At 48.1% G+C, this 19916-nt stretch overlaps 1 protein-coding gene across 2 annotated transcripts in view; it reads left to right on the top strand.

Annotated features, from left to right (window-relative positions):
* The first annotated feature begins 10685 nt into the window (after nucleotides 1-10685).
* The window catches only part of ANKDD1A (ankyrin repeat and death domain containing 1A), a 44949-nt gene continuing 35718 nt past the window's right edge, over nucleotides 10686-19916 (top strand). The window contains exons 1-3 of one of the 2 annotated variants that reach the window (XM_041730158.1): nucleotides 10686-10946; nucleotides 15480-15583; nucleotides 16449-16547. In XM_041730158.1, the coding sequence (XP_041586092.1) occupies nucleotides 10829-10946; nucleotides 15480-15583; nucleotides 16449-16547 (321 nt within the window). In that variant the 5' untranslated portion in view covers nucleotides 10686-10828. Of the gene's footprint in view, nucleotides 10947-15479; nucleotides 15584-16448; nucleotides 16578-19916 lie in introns of both variants that reach the window. The other variant, XM_041730168.1, reaches the window with a different exon arrangement.

Genomic DNA, 19916 nt, shown 5'->3' with positions numbered 1-19916 from the left:
CTGAAAAATAAAACAGCCCTGCCTTCCTTTGTGTAGTTTTTTTTTTTTTTTAATTTTTTTTAGGATAGTCACAGAGAGAGAGAGAGAGAGAGAGAGAGAGACATAGGCAGAGGGAGAAGCAGGCTCCATGCACCGGGAGCCCAACGTGGGACTCGATCCCGAGTCTCCAGGATCGCGCCCTGAGCCAAAGGCAGGCGCCAAACCGCTGCGCCACCCAGGGATCCCCTTTGTGTAGTTAATCAATGTTTTCTTCTTCTTCTTCTTTTAATAATCAATGAATTAATCATCCTGTTTTAGTATAATACTTTCCTGGGCAGGGAGTAAAGGACCATCCAGGCCTACTTCCTTGTGAACAGATGGGGAGAGACTTCTCCAGGGTCACAGAGTTGGGCACTGCAGAACAAACAAGATTGGAACTCACTCTTAGCCCTGTGCTAGGGCTGCTTCCCTCTACCTTTCCCTTCTGGGTAAGCAACACTAAAACTACCCATTCCAGTAGTGGCACCTCTCCAGGGGCTGTCCACTGGCTACTCCTGACCCTACTTGGTCAGAACCCTCTGCCATTCCCATCTCCAGGCATTCCAGGCCTCTACCCCCCCTGAAGGGCTGATGCTCCAAGGAGAGAGACCAGTTCAGCCTCTGGCTTCCAAGAGCTGGCACCTGACCAGTAAATATTTTGCCATTGTGTGTGTGTGTGTGTCTTTTTTCCTTTTGTTAGAATGGGGCTAACTGGGACATCTGGGTGGCTCAGTTGGTTTAATCGTCTGCCTTGGGTTCAGGTCCTGATCCCAGGGGTGGGGTGTGAGGTCGGGGGTCCTGGAATAGAACCCCATGTTGGGCTCCCTGCTGAGCAGGGAGTCTGTTTCTCCCTCTTCCACTGCCCCCTCCCCTGCTCATGTTCTCTCTCTCTCTCTTTCTCTAAAATAAAATAAAATAAAATAAAATAAAATAAAATAAAGAATGGGGCTAGTTAGCTGTGGTAGATACACTTGTGGTGAGCATAGCATAACTTTATAAACTGTCTAAACTTGTCCAATCATGGTAATGTTCATCTGAAACTAATGTAACATTGTGTGTCAGCTATATTCAACTATACTCAAAAAAAAAAGAAAGAAAGAAAGAAAGAAAGAAAGAAAGAAAGAAAGAAAGAAGAAAGAAAGAAAGAAAAAGGAACTAACATATAATGAGTGATTCCCAGTGTCATCTTTGAGTATATAAATCATGGCTATATTTTTCTTTGTATTTTAACCTTTTTTTTTTTTTTGGTAATGAACAAACATTACTTCATGAATAAGACAAGAAATAAAAGTTGTCTTAAAATTGTCTTAAGGCAAATGCCAATAATCATAAAGAAAATGAGCTAGAAATAAGAACAGATTGTTCTCAGGACAATAAAAAAGGAAAATGCTTTTAAACATAGACAAGAGAACCAGCTTTGCTTGTAATGACAGAAACAAAAATTAAAACTACACTGAGTTACCATTTTTTACCTATCAGATTGGCAAAAATCCAAGTGTGACAGCATGTTCTGTTGGGAAAGCTATGAGGAAACAGGCACTCTCATACATTGCTGATGAAGTGCAAAATAGTACAGATTCTGTGGAAGGGATTTGGCAATTACTAGCAAAATCACATGTGCATTTACCCTTTAACACAGCAACCCCACTTCTTAGATCCCATAGATGCACTGGTTAAAAAAAAAAAAAAAGCCAAATGATGCATGCACAAGGCTATTCATTGTAACTCTATTGTAATAGCTGAAGATTGGAAATAGGACATGTGTCCATCAGCAGGCACTGGTCAACTAAGCCACACAATGAAGGACACGAAACTGCAAAAGGGACAAGGAGGATTGTAACATACCACAGCAGACAGATTGCCCGGGTGGGTTCTGTGAGTAAAGCAATGTGGGTGTCCACACTAGGCACATCTGCAGAGACAAGATAGAGTAGTGGTTGCTGGGGGCTGTGGTGGTGGCAAAAGTGGGGTGAGAGCTAAAAGGTATGGGGTTTCTTTTTTTAGGTGATGAAAATGTCCTAACATTTAATGGTGATAATAATACAACTCTGAACAATACTAAAAACCACTGAATTGTACACTTAAATGTGTGATTTTTATGGTGTCTTATATCTCAATAAAGCTGTTATCAAAAAAAAGGTGAGATGAGACAGTTGTGTATAATATGTTATTATAGGAAAGGAAAAAATACACCTATGTCATGTTACATATACATACGTGTGATTGATTTAAAGAATATAAGGGAAAAATAAATAAATAAAGAATATAAGGGGGGGGCGGCCCGGGTGACTCAGCGGTTTAGCGCCGCCTCCAGCCCAGGGTGTGATCCCGGAGACCCCAGATCGAGTCCCACCTCGGGCTCCCTGCATGGAGCCTGCTTCTCCCTCTGCCTTGTGTCTCTGCCTCTCTCTGTCTTTCATGAATAAATAAATAAAATCTTTAAAAAAATACAAAAAATAAAGATTATAAGGGTAAGCAACAAGAAAAGGTTATTATGTCAGCCAGGATTCAACTGAAGAGCAGAATCACTCTGAGATTACAGGATGGGGGTTTTATTATAGTAATTTGCTTTGTACAATTGTGGAAGGAGCTGGTGAAGACAGTGACTGCAGGGGAATTGGGGGATCAGAGGAGTCACTAGCCAGTCAATCTTAGAAACTAAGTGTGTCCAGCTGCCTAGATGGAACCACAGGGGTAGTTGCAGGAAGGTGTATAGGAAGCTGTTTTCTCTACATAGAAGATGCCTCAGGGCCTGCCTCTGAGCATCTGTGGTCGCCTGGGGCTGCTGTTGGCTAGTAGGGTCATCAGATGGGGAGAAAGGCTAGCTATGAATTAAGAAGAGCAACATCCAGCTGGAAGCTGCTGGTCTATGACAACTGACTGTGACAACCTTCAGAGACTGACCTGACTTTGAAACTATAAATATTTTATATAATTACTAAACAAAATTAACACTTAAAAAAGCAAAAATGAAACAAACCTATGTATTTTTTCCCCAAACCTATGTATGTTGAGTTGGTAGCAAAACTATATATATTCCAAGTGACTTCACAACAGTAATGTGATTATATGCCTCTAGTGGAGTATATCCAAATGACAAGAAAAACTTTTTTTTTTTTTTTTTTTTTTTAAGTAGGCTTCAGGCCTAGCACAGAGCCCAGTGTGGAGCTTGAACTCAAGACCCTCAGGTCAAGGGCAGCCTGGGTGGCTCAGCGGTTTAGCGCTGCCTTTGGCCCAGGTTGGGATCCTGGGGACCCAGGACCGAGTTCCACGTCAGGCTCCCTGCATGGAGCCTGCTTCTCCCTCTGCCTGTGTCTCTGCCTCTCTCTCTCTCTCTCATGAATAAAAAAAAAAAAAAAAAAAAAGACCCTTAGATCAAGACCTGAGCTGAGATTAAGAGTTGGACCAACTGAGCTATCTGGGAGCTGCCCTCCCCCCTTTTTAAGTAAACTCTACACTCAACATGGGGTTCAAACTCACAACCCTGAAATCAAGAGTCACACACTCTAGGAACTGAGCCAGCCAGGCGCTCCAACAAGACAAATTTTTAAAAATACTTAAGCAGTGTTCAAGAATCACATTGTTGGTTTTTATGTTGGAATTGTTATTCTGAGACTGTTGTGAGTATATTATGGGTAAAGTGAATGAGGAATTATGTTGGAGTTACTGAGAAGTGGGACTTCCAAAGTGGAAGAAAATACAGATGTAATTTTGATAACGTTAGATAAAAACCCTGTTGTCTTGAATTTAAGTTTATATTCATTCAGTCAGGAATATGAACTCATGAGGCATTTTATCGGGAAACAAACAAATGAAACATGTCCTAGCTCTATCCACGCGACAGTCCTTGAAATAAGACCAATCCAGTATCAATGATCATCCCTAGAACCCAGACTCTCAACATCTTTCCCACTAAAAGGACCCAAGACTCCCTGGAGAAATGGGTGATTCTAGGTCTGGTGCTGGGAATGTGCTGGCTCAGTCTGGAGTATCTTGTCACAACAGAAGCAGGGAAGCTGTAAAGACTACTGTGGTTGAGGTAAAAGCCTTTAGGCTCCAGTTTGACCAAAGAGGACATAATTTGAGCCTTGAAAAATAATGCGAATCATTATCTTTAAAGTGGCAGGGAATTCAGGAAAGTTCAGACTGTTAAAAAAGAAAACCACAGGCCCAAGATGGTGTGAGGCCAAGTCACCAAACAGGAGTTTAATACCTAACCTAAGTGCACTTTTAACCTCTATTGGGTCATCAGACACATGGGCTCTCTCCTTGCCTGGAACAATCCTTTCTTTTCTTTCACTAATAACTTCCTTGTCCCACCCCTCTTCTATAAAAACCTTCCCTTGTACATTCCTTAGGAGCTCCCCTCTACTTGCTAAAGGAGATGCTGATTCTTTTTTTTTTTTTTTTAAGATTTTATTTATTTATTCATGAGAGACACACACAGAGAGGCAGAGGCATAGGGAGAAGCAGGCTCCACATTGGGAGCCCGATGTAGGACCGGATCCCAGGACCCTGGGATCATGCTGTGAGCCAAAGGCAGACCTCAACCACTGAGCTACCCAGGTGCCCTGAGATGCTGATTCTTGAATTGCTTCATAAAGCCAATTAAGTCTTCAGATTTATTCAGGTTTTTTTTTTTTTTTTTAACAAAACACAGCACAACTTCCTAAAAGCTGTATTTCAGTATCTCTTTCCCCTAAAGATCCACTCATTCTAGTGGGGCCTCCACTTCTCCCAAATCTCTGCTTCTCTTCTAATCAGACTCCTTTTGTATTGCCCAGATGTTCACTGCCCAGCCTGGTTTAACATATAGAATAGTTTTGTCTGTCTACCCTTCCTGCCACTGAGAACTTCCCTATCACCGCAACAGCCCTATTGGGTGCCCACAAGCACCAGTCATTGCCTTCAGAGGCTGTAAAGACTCCTAGTTTAATGATTTTGAGCATGCAAGTGAATATTTATTTGTCTGTTTGCTTGTGATTTACCTTCTTTTTTTTTAAGATTTTATTTATTTATTCATGAGAGACACAGATAGAGAGAGGCAGAGACACAGACAGAGGAGAAGCAGGCTCCATGCAGGAAGCCCGACGTGGGACTCAATCCCGGGATCCCAGGATCCTGGGATCCTGGGATCACACCCTGGGCCAAAGGCAGGTGCCAAACCACTGAGCCACCCAGGGATCCCCCAGGATGAAGATTTAAAAGCCAGTGTTTCCTTTCTTCATGTTACCTGTAGAGAGAACCATTGTTCCAAATTGGGCTGCTCTGAATCCCACCGGGAAAAATTCATGGAACTGGGATGGGGGCGAGGATTGTTCTCCCTTGGCAGATGTATAGCAATAAACCATGGTCCTGGGATTCCAGGACCATGCCCTGGGCCGAAGGTAGGCGCCAAACTGCTGAGCCACCCAGGGATCCCCTTTTATTTATTTATTTTTTTAATATTTATTTATTTATTATTTATGATAGAGAGAGAGAGAGAGAGGCAGAGACACAGGAGGAGGGAGAAGCAGGCTCCATGCAGGGAGCCCGATGTGGGACTTGATCCCGGGACTCCAGGATCGCGCCCTGGGCCAAAGGCAGGCGCTAAACCAATGAGCCACCCAGGGATCCCCCCCCCTTTTATTTTTTTTAAGTAATCTCTACACATGATGTGGGGCTCGAACTCAGGGCCCCAAGATCAAAAGTCCCAGGCTCCACGGACTGAGCCAGCCAGGTGCCCCTTCTCCCACTCCTTTAAGCACTTCTATTCACCATTAAATCACAAAGAGAGACGAAAGAATGACTGAATCAGTAGAAAATAAGTCTTATTTATTTGAGAGAAAGAGCCCCAGAGCGAGTACCCGAGGTGTGGCCAGGAGAGGCAGAGGGAGAGAGGAAGCAGACACCCCACTGAGCAGGGAGCCTGACTTGGGGCTTGATCCCAGGCCCCTGAGATCATGACCTGAGCTGAAGGTAGACACCTAATCAACTGAGCCACCCCAGTAGAAGGCAAGTCTTAATGGCACATGACTCCCTAGTTGATAGAAGCCCTGAACTTGTAGGTTTGAAGTCCCAAGTGCCCCAAGCAACATTTGCAAGATGTCCAGATATCCTAGATTTTACTCCCAGCTCTGACCTTGCTGGGTTTGGGGGCTGCTCTATTCGGTGGTCTGGGACCATAACACTTCTCTCAGTCGCAAAGAGCTACTCAGAATGGTGCCTAGGGGTCTGAAGTCCGAGCTAAGAAGCCAGTTCACTGAAGCAAAAGGATCAGGACAAAGAGATGATTTTTTTTTTCTCTTAATGTTTTACTCAGAAAAATTTCAAACCTACAGAAAAGTTGAAAGAATAGTACCACATATTAATATTTCTCCATATTTGCCTTATCCAAGGGATAGGAATTCTGTCAAAAAAATTATAGAAAATTTCAAATATACACAAAAGTAGAGCAAATAATATACTAGTCTTATACTAGTCTAGTGTTCCCCTTGAGTATAAAATGACAGGGCAATGACTCCTGAGTAGGAACAGACAGACTCAGTGTTATTTGTGTGTTCCAGAATTACAAATTGTGACTGTGCTCTGGAGGCAAAGGCTGCTGTGAGAGGGACAGTGAGGGGTGGCACAACTAACATGAAGCAATGGACACTTAAGCCAGTCAAAAAATGACAAAGAGCAGGACGCCTGGTTGGCTCAGTGGTTGAGCATCTGCCTTTGGCTCAGGGCGTGATCCCAGAGTCCTGGGATCGAGCCCCTCATCAGGCTCCTTGCATGGAGCCTGCTTCTCCTATCGCTACCTCTCTCTCCATGTCTCTCATGAATAAATAAATAAAATATTTTTTAAAAAATGACAAAGAGGTAATTGTGGAAATGGAAATGGCAAGTGCAAAGGCCCTGAGGCAGGCCAGAGGAAACTTCATTTTACTGAAGGAACTGTAGCAAGTTTAATTTTGTATTGTTTTTTCCTCCCCCAGTGAGATGACTTCAGCTGCCTTCCTTTGACTCGATCTGTTCTTGATTGATTGATTTGTTGATTAGGTTCTTCTTTCCAGCTTATCTCTTAAAAGACCCTGCCTGTCAAGCATCCAGTGACAGGAGCTGAAACTACCACCCCCTCAAGCAATAAGGACTGCACTGATGCCGGCAAGCTCCAGTGACTAACCCCACGACAATGACTGACCTGACCTTTACTGCCTACCTGCACGTACCCAGTACCCACTGACCTTTGCCCCACATTTTCCTTATATAAACCGGCAAGCATTCTCAGCACTTTGGAGATGGGCTTTGAGATGCTGGTCTGAGGTCTTTTGGGTGTTGGCCTCACTGAAATAAATTCCTTTCTGATTTTATCACCACTCATTTCTCTGCCTCTGGATTTTGTCAGTGGCCAGTGGCCAAATCTTGGTCTGCTTGGGATCTCTGAAGCCAGGTGCCCTTGCACCCTTGCACCCCAGCTACATGAAGATTGGAAAAGGAAAAAGACATTTGAAATGATGTGCATCATTACTAAGCTACAAAGTTAATAGGCGGGAATCCCTGGGTGGCGCAGCGGTTTGGCGCCTGCCTTTGGCCCAGGGCACGATCCTGGAGACCCGGGATCGAATCCCACGTCAGGCTCCTGGTGCGTGGAGCTTGCTTCTCCCTCTGCCTATGTCTCTGCCTCTCTCTCTCTCTCTCTGTATGACTATCATAAATAAATAATAAAAAAAATTTAAAAAAAAAACAAAGTTAATAGGCTAACACGATATGTAGAGCTCATAAATGACTATAATTGACATTTTTTCCACACACAAAAAAGTTTTCCATCCATTTTTCTTCACTTCGATATTTTTCTCATTATTTCTAGGAAGATTTTTTTTTCTTTTTTAAAAGATTTTATGTATTTGTTCATGAGAAACACAGAGAGAAAGAGAGAGAGAGGCAGAGACACAGGCAGGCTCTATGCAGGGAGCCCGATGTGGGATTCGATCCCAGGTCTCCAGGATCACACCCTGGGCTGAAGGCGCTAAACCGCTGAGCCACCTGGGCTGCCCTAGTTATTTCTAGTAAGTTTTAAAGTCAATCACATCCCTCTGTCACACACACTCATACAGGTCCTGGAGCCACCCCCACATGGTCTACCCCAAGCCCCAGCACTGTGCTTTCAGGTTCTCTCTCCATCCCTGTCAACTGTGATGGTCTCTGATTTACCTCTTCTTTTCCTGACCCCACTGTCCTTAATGCTAAGGGGATGGAGGCAGCGTGTTACTGTCTTCTTTGAGAATGACGTAGGGATCATCAGATTGAGCAAGTGAGTGATTGAGTGTGTATGGGGGTTGGGGGATGATGTTGAGTGCTGGAGCTGGAGACGCAAAGTGAAAATGGACTCTGCATCCCATCAGCGACAGGAAGAAGGCAGAGCCAGGGTTTGTTTACCCCAAATATCTCCCTCCAAATATCCCCAAAGAGAGAGCCATCTTACTCTCTTTGTGCATATAACCATGGTTGTTTTAATAAAAATGCAACTTTTCTACCCCCTCCCAGTTGTCATGTAAAATTGAAGCCCTTACTGTGGTTTCCTGTGCCCCTCATTCACCACAGTGAATCCCAACATATGAACATGCTAGTTTGAGATGCAAAAAGCAACAGCCGCTTCATTCTGCTGGCTCAGGCCAATGGATCTCATGGATGGCAGGTGGGCAGTTATGCCAGCCAACTGCTCCCTGGCACCTCTGCATCCATCTGGGAGGCCAAGGCCTAGAGACACTGCCTGCTGTCTGTGGCTTTGACTCCATCGGCATCCTCTCCAGCTGCCAGATGCTCATGCTCTGGCTCTTGAATCAGACCACCTGGGTTAGAACCCTGGCTCTACCACTTACCCATGTGAGGTAGGGAGAGTTATTTACTGTCTCCTGCTTTAGTTCCTCCTCTGTAAAATGGTGCACGTAGGGTGGTTTGGGGGACAACGTGAGATAATCCACACAAAATGTTTAGCTTGAGGCTTTTTAAATGTTAGCTATTATCATTATGTTATTTTTCGAAGGCCATCCCAAATACCTCCTCCTCCAGGAAGCCTTGAACTACATTAATGACTGAAAAATATTTTTCCTTCTTTGATCCCAGAGAAGTAGTAATAGCTCTTTATCTGGGGGTAGAGATGCCTGGGACTCCACTATCCCTAAATCTAAAGGAGCTGTAAATGCCTTAAAGCCAAAAAAAGCAAAGAAGAGAAGACATGGACAGTCTCCAGGGGTCTGAAGTGAAACCCATTCTGATGTTTAATGTGTATCTTTTTGTTTGTGCCTTTGTAATCTGTGTTGTCCTGTGTGTGTGCATTTATTGATATTGTGTTACAGGTCTCACTGGGTTGTTTTACCTTTTCAGCTTAGCACTGGGCATTTGAATCCCTCTTGTGAATACACCTGGGTGTAGAGGCTGCTTTTAAATAACAGGATTGAGCAATGGAAACCTGAGCAAGGTAAAAGGGCCCACAGTGACCACCGACAGAGCTGAATGCAAGCAGGCTCATTATGTGACCTACCTCCCTAATGCACCAATGGAGTACTTACAGTCACCAAAAAAGGGAAAATTCACTCTGTCCCCGTACTTCCTCACTCTGCCCTATAACTATAGCCCCTTTGCCACTGCCTTGTGGCAGTTCCCCCTTTGTTGTCCTGCCTGAAGCCCCCTTGCAGTGTATCCAACAAACTTCTGACTTTTTTGTTCTGCCTTGGGTGAATTCTTTCACAGCCTGCGTCCCCAGCTGCCATCCAGTCCCCAAGCCACACATTGTTTCCTCGCTTCTCTGGTTGCATAATCCCACATTTTACCCATCCGCTCCCCCAGCACAGATGCTCCTCACCTCCGACTCCATCAGCAACCACAGATCAACAAGGCAGCAAGGAACAACCTTTTACATGTCCTTTTCTGAGACTGGAAGAGAAAGAGCTGCATTCCAGGGTCAAAGTTCACTGTGGTTAGCTTCCCTCATCACTGCCAGACTGCTTTCCAGAAAGGATGCTCCAAGCTCCTCCCATCAGCAGTCCACCTGGCTGTGACAGCCCCTCATTCCCCCACCAACAGTTGGCATTATCTAGGTTTCTAACTTTGCCAGTCTAATTGGTGTGCTATCTCATTGTCATCTTAACATGTATTTTTCTTTCTTTCCTTCCTTCCTTCTTTCCTTCCTCTTTCTTTTCTTTCTTTCTTTCTTTCTTTCTTCCTTCCTTTTCTCTCTCTCTTTTCTTTCTCTCCTTCCTTCCTTCCTTCCTTCCTTCCTTCCTCTCTCTTTTCTTTCTCTCTTCTTTCTCTTTCTTTCTTTCTTTCTTTCTTTCTTTCTTTCTTTCTTTCTTTCTTTTCTTTCTTTCGTTTTATTTATTCCTGAGAGACACACAGAGGCAGAGACACAGGCTCCCTGCAGGCGAGCCTCTTGCCGGACTTGATCCCAGGAGCCTGGGATCACGCCCTGAGCTAAAGGCAGCCGCTCAACCACTGAGCCACCCTTAGCTTGTATTTTTCTGATCATGAAAAAATCTGAGCATGTCTTCATATGCTTACAGGCTTGCTGGGGGGTCTGTTCCTTGAATGCCTGTCCAGACCCTTGGAGTCTGACTCCCAGCGTCCGGGGGCAGCTGGGCAGGCTCCAGAGTCCCGAGGGTGGGGCCTGCAGGAGGCCTAACGCGAACGGGCCAGGGCCGGGGACGCCGGGACAGCCCCTGGGGGAGATACGCCCCCGGGAACCCCGACCCGCCCGCCTCGCTGTGAAAGGCGCGGAGCCGCGGGCAGGCGGGGTCCGCCCAGGAGGCACCTGCAGCCGCGTCCCGCGGGCGGAGGCTGCGCGCACGTCATGCTCCAGGGCTCGCTCCCCCTCCCGGGGGCGCCCGGGCCCCGACCTCGGCAGGAGCGCGCGCCCGGGCGGCGGAGCGGCGGCCTGGAGGAGCCCGCGGCGTGGGAGACCGACGGCCGTGAGTCCGCCGCGGGCCCGGGGGCGGGCGCGGGCGAGCCCCGAGGAGCCCCGCACTCCCGCGGGGGCGACCGAGCCGCGGCCGCCGGCTTCTCTGTGGCGTCCGGGGGTGGCGCCACCAGTCCCGGGAGCAGCGCGATGCGGCCGCGGAGGCGTTAGCCGGAGACACGATGCTTACGCGATCCTGTGTGCAGGCTCAGTTGGTGCGCGGGGCTCGCTGTGTGACCTCCGCGGAGGACCCGGGGCGCGATCTGTTGCTATCGCCGGTTCGCAGAAGAGAAAGCTGAGGCTCGGGGTGGTTAAATAAGCCACCCAAGGTCACATGGCCTTTAAGTGGTGGAATCCCGAAGGCCCCAGCTCTCCCGGAATGTGGGGGTTGGACGGGGAGTGAAGACCATACCAGGTGGGGAAACTGGAACCCAGAGGAGGGAAGCTGCGGCTGCGGCGGGTGGCTGAGCGCACCACAGAGCATCCCTCCAGGACTGTGCTCGGTACCAGGGCCTCTAGGCTGGGAGCAGCATCCCTGGGGGGCATGAGCCGGCCTGAGGGGCTCCGGCTGCGCTCCCGGGGAGAGGGGAGAGAAGGGTTGTGCCAGGGTCCTCGCTGGGATGGGGGTGTGGGGTGAGGAGCTCTATGGAGGTGCTGTTTCAAAGGGCGCGGGGTTCGGCCTGGGGCAGAGGATCATTTGAGTGGCCCTTAAGAGCCAGAGGATCACTTGAGCTGGCTCTTACGAGCTGGCCCTTCTGCACATTCTTTAAGAGAATGTGCAGGAAAAAAAAAGAAAAAAAAAAAGAATGTGCAGCAATTGAATATTGGGGTGTGTGGGAGGGAATTCTGGGCAGAGGAGGAGGCACTGGGGAAGGTCTCCAAGGCCAGGGTTCAGTGTGTATTTGATATGGGCCGGCAAGAGGGTGCATGAGTGGAGGTGGATGGAGGAGATGAAATTGGGCTTCACTGGTGCCTTGCAGGGTCTGCTGGCTCCCGCTCAGACTCATGGCTGTTTGCCAGCACAAACCAAGCCACTTGTAGGTTTCAGCTAAGAAAAAGGGAGTCCCAGCTGGAAAGGATCTCTCTTTTTTTTTTTTTTTTTTTTTTTAAGATTTTATTTATTTACTCATGAGAGAGAGAGAGAGAGAGGCAGAGACACAGACAGAGGGAGAAGCAGGCTCCATGCAAGGAGCCTGATGTGGGATTCGATCCAGGGACTCCAGGATCATGCCCCAGGCCAAAGGCAAGTACTAAACCTCTGAGCCACCCAAGGATCCCAAGGATCTCTACATAGAACTTTCTTCACCGCCCTGCAGTTTTATTTATTTTTATTTTTAAAATATTTTATTTATTTATTTGTGAGAGACACAGAGAGGCAGAGACCCAAGCGGAGGGAGAAGCAGGCTCCCTGTGGGGATCCCAATGCAGGACTCGTTCCCAGGACTACTGGGAATCCCAGGATCACTAGCTAAGCAGATGCTCAACCACTGAGCCATCCAGGCATCCCACCCTCCTGCGGTTTTAGAACTGAAGAAAGGGAGGCCTCCAAGGGGTACATGGCTAGCCCAGGATCCTGCTGCTAGAAAGTGGCAGAGTGGGTACTAGAACCCCAGCTTCTCTAAGCTCACACCTGAAACGCCAGCTCTTTTCCTGAACCTGGCTCATGGTGTTCAGCCAAGAGGTTAAGGAAACAAAAGCTTGGGACTCCGCGCTTCCTGGAGATGTTTGAGATCTGAGAGGGGTTCTTCCAGAAGAGCCTTCTCCTCACCTACAGGAAGGGCACCCCCCTTTGTGGATGGGGAAGGGAAGAGCTAGCAATGGAGACCACACTTAGAAGGTGGTGTTTCCCCCTCCCCTGAAATATTGATCTGAAGCTGCTTCCCCCTCAAAGCCTCTTTCCTGCCATTTATCTGAGCTTGTGGTTTGATTTTCCGGGGGACTAATGAGTCTTAATTGGGACAGTATCTTAGAGTTCGAAGGCCCCTGAAGAGATTAAATGATTTATATGTGACTCATTCATTCAACACATGTATGCCAGGGCCTGAATTTGGGGATACAGCAATTAACATGTCAGACTAAGATCTCCTCTGTCCTCCCCGGCTTATAATAGGGGAAGCAGGTAATAAACTTAATAAATATGTAAGTATATCATACATCTGTGGTGAGGGGTGCCATGGAGAAAAATAATGCATGGAGGTGGATAGAGAGGGTGCTTTCTTTGGTTGGGATTTCATGGGCTTAGAGGACCCTAAGTGAAGGAGGCCCCACCACCTCCAGGTCTTTGGCCACCAGACTTTACTTTGCCTTAAGGAATAATGGTGAGGATGAAGATGGCACTATTTGCTAGATAGATACCATGCTTGGGGCTTTTCTTATCTTATATCTAATCATTACAATAACCCTACAGGGTGGCTAATGTTCCCTTATTTTGCAGATAAAGGAACTGAGGCACAAAATAATTAAGTCACATGGCCTGGAGGCCTGGAAGTGACTCGCGAGAGTTGAAACCTAGGGCCGTGTGATTGCCCTGGGGCAGCAGCTCTAAACTCCCTAAATTGTGTCTACAAGGCCCTTGAAAGCCCAAGACCCTGTCCCATACATATCTGGAAAGTAGACTGATGGCCAGCCTGTCTGTCACCTCAGTGCATCCTAGTTTTCCCTGCCAAAACACTGGCCACCTGTCCCTGGATATACACAGGGGCTGGATCTGGACATTCGCATTGGACCAAACATGCAGGATGTGGGTTTGGCAGCAAGTAGACCACAGATTATGTGCCCTCTAATGACCATGCAAAGGACCAGCAAATATTTGTGCCTGTGCTAGCGTGTCTAAACCTTTCTGGGGGAGGGACAGGTATCTATTAGTCTGAGGATTTATGTGTCACTCATGGAAACAGAGTTTTGTTTTTGTTTTAAGATTTTATTTTTTTTGTTCATGAGAGACATGGAGAGAGGCAGTGACATAGGCAGAGGGGGAAGCAGGCTCCCCAGCATGATACAGGACTCGATCCCAGGACCCTGAGATCACGACCTGAGCCAAAGGCAGATGCTCAATCACTGAGCCACACAGGCACCCCTGGAAGCAGTTTTGTGAAGCCCTCCCTATGTCCAGCTTTGGGCCTGCTGTGAGCTGTAGGTGGACTGGCAAAGGTCAGATGTGGCCAGGGCCCCCCAAGGACCCTGTGGTCCAGCTAAGGACACCAGACATCCTCACAAGCCAAGAGCAGTCAGGATGATGGCAGCGTGGGTGTCTGGTGAGATGAGACCTGGACCATGTCACCAGGCCTGGATCTTCCTGGCTTGGCTACCACCCTCTGAGCCCACCCCTGGCAGGAGGCCAGCAGGGGGAGCTCTGAGGCTCCCTCTAGTCTGAGATAATGGTGCGGTGTTGAGGCAAGAGGAGCCCAGAGAGAAGGCAAATCTGGGTGGGCCCCACAGCTGGGAGGTGACAGCTGGTTGGGATTGGGGATGAAGGGAGAAGAGGTGGAGGGACAAGGACAAAGAAGGAAGGTGAACATGCCTCTGGCCTTGCCCAAGCTTAATGAAATACGTGGCTCAGTAAATCCTGGCTGCCTGCCCAACATGGGGCTCAATCCCAAGACCCCAAGGTCATGACCAGAGTCGAAGGCAGATGCTTAACTGACTGAGCCACCCAAACACCCCTCCATGGCATTTTTAAAAATAGAGGCTGAAAATTACTGCAAACTTTTGTTTTTTATTTTTCTTTTTTTTTTTTAATTTTTATTTATTTATGATAGCCACAGAGAGAGAGAGAGAGAGAGAGAGGCAGAGACACAGGCAGAGGGAGAAGCAGGCTCCATGCACCGGGAGCCCGACGTGGGATTCGATCCTGGGTCTCCAGGATCGCACCCTGGGCCAAAGGCAGGCGCTAAACGGCTGCGCCACCCAGGGTTCCCACTTTTGTTTTTTCTAAATAAAATTTAAAAATAGGGGCACAGGGACACCTGGGTGGCTCAGTGGTTAAGCATCTGCTTTCGGCTCAGGGTGTGATCCCGGGGTCCTGGAATCGAGTCCCGTATCGGGCTCCCTGCATGGAGCCTGCTTCTCCCTCTGCCTGTGTCTCTGCCTCTCTCTGTGTCTCTCATGAATAAATAAATAAAATCTTAAAAAAAAAAAAAAATCCTGTCTGCCTTCTTCACTGGACAAAGCCATGGAAAAGGCAGTTATCAACTCCAGTGGGAATGAATTCCATTCCCTTCCTCAAGAGCTGCTGTTGGGGTCATGAAAACTGGATGAAGACCATAAATGGGCACATACCTGGCTCCTGTGGGCAGTCTCGCCCATGCTGTCCTGTCTTTGGGGTTTTATTGAGTCCTGGTCCTGGGACTTGTGGTGAGTTAGTGAAGAAAAGTGGCTTGTCTGGGGAAGTCCCCAACATCCAAAGGGAGGAGAGGCATCCCCACCACCAGTCCTAGCTAGAAGACTCCTGCCTGGGAAATATTCAGGGCAGGGAGGAGCTGTTCATCTCTCCTCTAGGCAGTGTGGGCACCCTCCCCTCATCCCACATCCCCTTTTCTGCCCTTAGTGCTTCCTCTGGAGAGGCAGCTCCATGAGACCGCCCGACGGAACAACATCGGGAGGATGAAGGAACTGATTGAAAGGAGAGTCAACGTCAGAGCCAGGAACCACGTTCGTACAGGGGCTCTTCCAAATTGGGATGCTTGGATAGGGACAGTGCCTGCCATGGTAACACCTCCACACCGAGGGAACAGTTCATGGAGCCCTTGATGGCAGAGCATTGCATGTGTTCACTTGGGGGAGGCTCAGATTGTTCATGTTGTCTCCAGGTCTCTGAGGCCTGGTCCCAGGTCAGGGTAGGGATTCCCAGCCAGGCTTGGACAAGTGGGGATCGCATACTCTTCGTTCCTGTCACGCATCTGAAAGGCACACCCAAGGAACAAAGGTTAGAGTCAGGAGGGCCAGGGAAGCAGGATTCCCCCAATCTTGCTCAGATGTGCTGAGGCCAAAGACCATAATGAACTTCTGGGGTGGTCTGACAATGTGGTAGGGGATTGGGCCCCTTTGGCCTGTTCTGAAGAAAGGGGGGGGCGCACAGAACGCAGGCAGTCAGGGGCCCTCAAAGACTAGGACGGGGCTCCTCTGACAGGTGGCTATCCAGCAGGAACAAAGACAGGGCAGGGGGGAATAGTTTGGCATTTCTGAGTAGTGGGCAGGGCCCAGGATTAGGAGTTTGCCCCAAGAGCAGTGGGAAGCTGGGAAGCCTTAGGTTGGGGGTAGGGGGATAGCTGGATCTAGTCATTGCGTTTTTACTATGTTTGTTTCAGCCGCTGTCATGTGAAGGAGGAGGAGAGGGCCTGAGTGAGATTGGGGTCCTGCCCCCTTGTCACCAGAGCCTGCACAATCTCTTCCACCCTGCAGACCAGCTGTCCTGCAACTGGAGACACCGGGGGCTGGTGTGGGTGGTGGTGGTGGTGGTGGTGGTGGTGGGCCAGGCAGGCAGCTGGCACCTCACACTTTGCTCTCCCCCTGGCAGGTGGGCAGGGTGGCCCTGCACTGGGCCGCGGGCGCCGGGCACGAGCAGGCCGTGCAGCTGCTCCTGCAGCACGAGGTTGCTGTGGACGATGAGGACGTGGTAGGGGACCCCTCGCATAGGCGCGTCTGCGCACGTGTGCACAGCTGTGTGCCTGCCTGTCCCGGGGTGGGGAGGGGACACCCGCTGTGGCTGTCCCCGCAGAGGCACGGGCGGACGAGACGCTGTTTAGGGCCGGTGACACTATGCTGATCCCAGGTTTCCCTTGTGCAGCCATCAAGATCTCTCCATTTTCAAGAGCTTTTTTTTTTTTTTTTTTAATTTTATTTATTTATTCCTGAGAGACACAGAGAGAGAGAGGCAGAGACACAGGCAGAGGGAGAAGCAGGCCCCATGCAGGGAGCCCAACGAGAGACTCGATCCCGGGTCTCCAGGATCACATCCTGAGCTGAAGGCAGTGCTAAACCACTGAGCCACCTGGGCTGCCCATCAAGAGCTTTTTAGTTCTCAGTCCCTCATGATACCATGTGAACAGGGAGAGATAGGGGCTGTAGAACAGAAAATTGGGTGGATTGATGAATGACTTATTGGTAAAATCCTCAGGAGGTGGGTCTCCCATGATATGCGATGAGGCTTTGCCCTGGCTGACGCTTTAACTAGAGACTTGAATGAAGACTAACAGTCTGGGGCTCCTGGATGGCGCAATCGGTTAAGCAACCGGCTCTTGGTTTCCGCTCAGGTCTCATCTCAGGGTGGTGAGGTCACCCGAGTCTGGCCCCTGCGTCTGGCTGTGCTCAGCACAGAGTCTGCTTAAGACTCTTTCTCCCTTTGCTCTTCCCGCCAGCACACGCACACTCTCTCTCTCTCTCTTTTTAATATTTAAGTTACTAAAAAAAATAAAAATAAAAAAAAATAAAAAATATTTAAGTTACTTTCCACTTTTTTTTTTTTTAAGACTTTATTTATTCATGACAGACACGCACAGAGAGGCAGAGACATAGGTAGAGGGAGAAGCAGGCTCCCTCTGGGGAGCCTCATGCAGAACTCAATCCCAGGACCTGGGATCATGACCTGAGCCAAAGGTAGACACTCAACCATGAGCCACCCAGGTGCCCCAATAAATCAATCTTTAAGAAAAAAAAAAAAAAAGACCAATAGTCTTACTTAACAAGTTGGCAGGCAACACATTGCTGAAAGAGAACACTAAAGAATAACAGGATCTATGAAATCATCTCTAGAGAGTTGGGGAGAGGACTGAATCTGACGATGGCACTTGACAGGGATACATTTAAGAGTCTGAATTAAACAACTTTTAAAGAATTACAAATTTCCCTGCAGAGAGACACCTTTCACAGAAAACTGTTCTTTGCCCTGGCCTCTCTCTGCTCCCAGACTCCAGCATGAGGGGGAGCTTGATGACAAGCTGGAGTGGGGGGCGGGGGCAGGAAGCAACATCTACCCCTCCCCCCACTCCTGCCCCATCTCTGCATTTCCTTAGGCCTCATTTAGAGGTGACTCTGGAAGGAGGATGCCTGAGATCCTTTAGTCTGAGTTTCCTGACAAAATATTGGGACCTCATACGATGGGCCCATGCCCACAACCCACCCCCCAACAATCGCCTCTGTGCTCTGTTATTTCTTCCTTGAGGGAATCAGTGAGAAAAGAAGATATGAGGAAGAATAGTAAGATATGGTGCTTTTATAGATGTGTTTTCTTTGCAAATAGTAATAAATATATTTTGAAAAATAAGGGCAGTCTGTTTAGTCAGCAGTTTAGTCCCAGTTTAGTCAGCAGTTTAGTGCCGCCTTCGGCCCAGGGCATGATCCTGGAGACAGGGGTCGAGTCCCACGTCGTGCTCCCTTCAGGGAGCCTGCTTCTCCCTCGGCCTGTGTCTCTATCTCTCTGTCTCTCTGTTTCTCATGAATAAATAAGTAAAATCTTAAAAAAAAAAAAAAAAGGAAAGTAAGAAAGCAGATGGGCATGTTATTATTATTTTTTTAATAATAAATTTATTTTTTATTGGTGTTCAATTTGATGGGCATGTTAACTTTAGTTAACAGAAGGGTTGGGGAGACAAAGAAGGCAATTCTGCTGTTGGGGGAGAAGGTCTTGACGATATGCCATAGAGCGCTGTCCTGGACGGTTCTTGGTACTAGGACACAGAAGTATCCCTGGGGTTCCCACTGGCAGGAGGCTCTGGCTCCCATGACTCTCCTCCCCCACCCCTGAGCCTTAACCCTTTTCATTCCCAGGTGCCTGTGGGCTTCTCCCCCTGGACTCTGCCCTGGGAGTATGTATCCTGTCCCTTAGCCAACAGTGATTTGAGAGCCTACCCAGTGCTGGCTTATATGCAGGACCACATGAGGGCAGAGGTCGGTGAGGGGGTTCAGATGGTCCCAGAGCGCTTCACAGATGTTGAGGAAGAGCATTCTGCAAACAGGTGCTGGGCCACCATCAGAAAAGGGCCCAGACATATTCTTAGTTGCTCCAAAGGGCCAATGGGGTGGAAGGCACAGGCATGCAGATTTCAGTACAGTGGAAGGAGATGCTTTCCAAAGTGAGCAGTATTTGTCAGTGCAGTGCATGTTTTGTGAGGCATGAAGTGTCTGCAGGCTTAAGCCATGTGTTTGGAGGCCATCCTTTAGGAGATTCAAACAGTTGGTTCCCAAACACCAGTCCAGGGTGAGGTCTTCACCGGCCCTAGCAAATAAAAAAATAAGAACAATGGAGTGTGTTTTTCATGAAGCTGTCTTTGGAAAGAGCATATTCTGAGATTAGTTTCTCCTAAAATTTTTTTAAAATTTTATTTATTTATTTTTTATTTATGATAGATATAGACAGAGAGAGAGAGAGAGAGAGAGAGAGAGAGAGAGAGAGGCAGAGACACAGGCAGAGGGAGAAGCAGGCTCCATGCTGGGAGCCTGACATGGGGCTTGATCCCGGGATTCCAGGATCACACCCTGGGCTGCAGGCGGCGCTAAACCGCTGTGCCACCCAGGGATCCCCTCTCCTAAATTTTTTGTATTAAAAGGTTTCATATTTATTAAATAATGGGGAGAAGAGATGGTAGTTGTTTTATTTATTTATTTATTATTTATTTATTTATTTATTGACGGCACAAATGGGCCGGGGGTGGGGGCAATGGGAGAGGGAGAGAGAGAATCCCAAGCAGGCCCAGACCCAGCACAGAGCCTGATGTGGGGCTGCTCTCATTACCCTTAGGTCATGACCTGAGCTGAAATCAAGAGTCAGGCATGTAACCAGCTGAGCCACCCAGATGCCCCTATTTTATTCTTATTTAAAGATTTTTTTTTTTTAAGATTCCATTTATTTATTCATGAGCGACACAGAGAGAGAGAGAGGCAGAGATACAGGCAGAGGGAGAAGCAGGCTCCACACAGGGAGCCCAACGCGGGACTTGATCTGGGGACTCTGGGATCGTGCCCTGAGCTGAAGGCAGGCACTAAACTG

This window comes from Vulpes lagopus, chromosome 2 (assembly GCF_018345385.1).
Source record: "Vulpes lagopus strain Blue_001 chromosome 2, ASM1834538v1, whole genome shotgun sequence".
NCBI lineage: Eukaryota > Metazoa > Chordata > Mammalia > Carnivora > Canidae > Vulpes > Vulpes lagopus.
The sequence above is the reverse complement of the archived record's forward strand: the minus strand, read 5'-3'. Positions and strand labels throughout refer to the sequence as shown.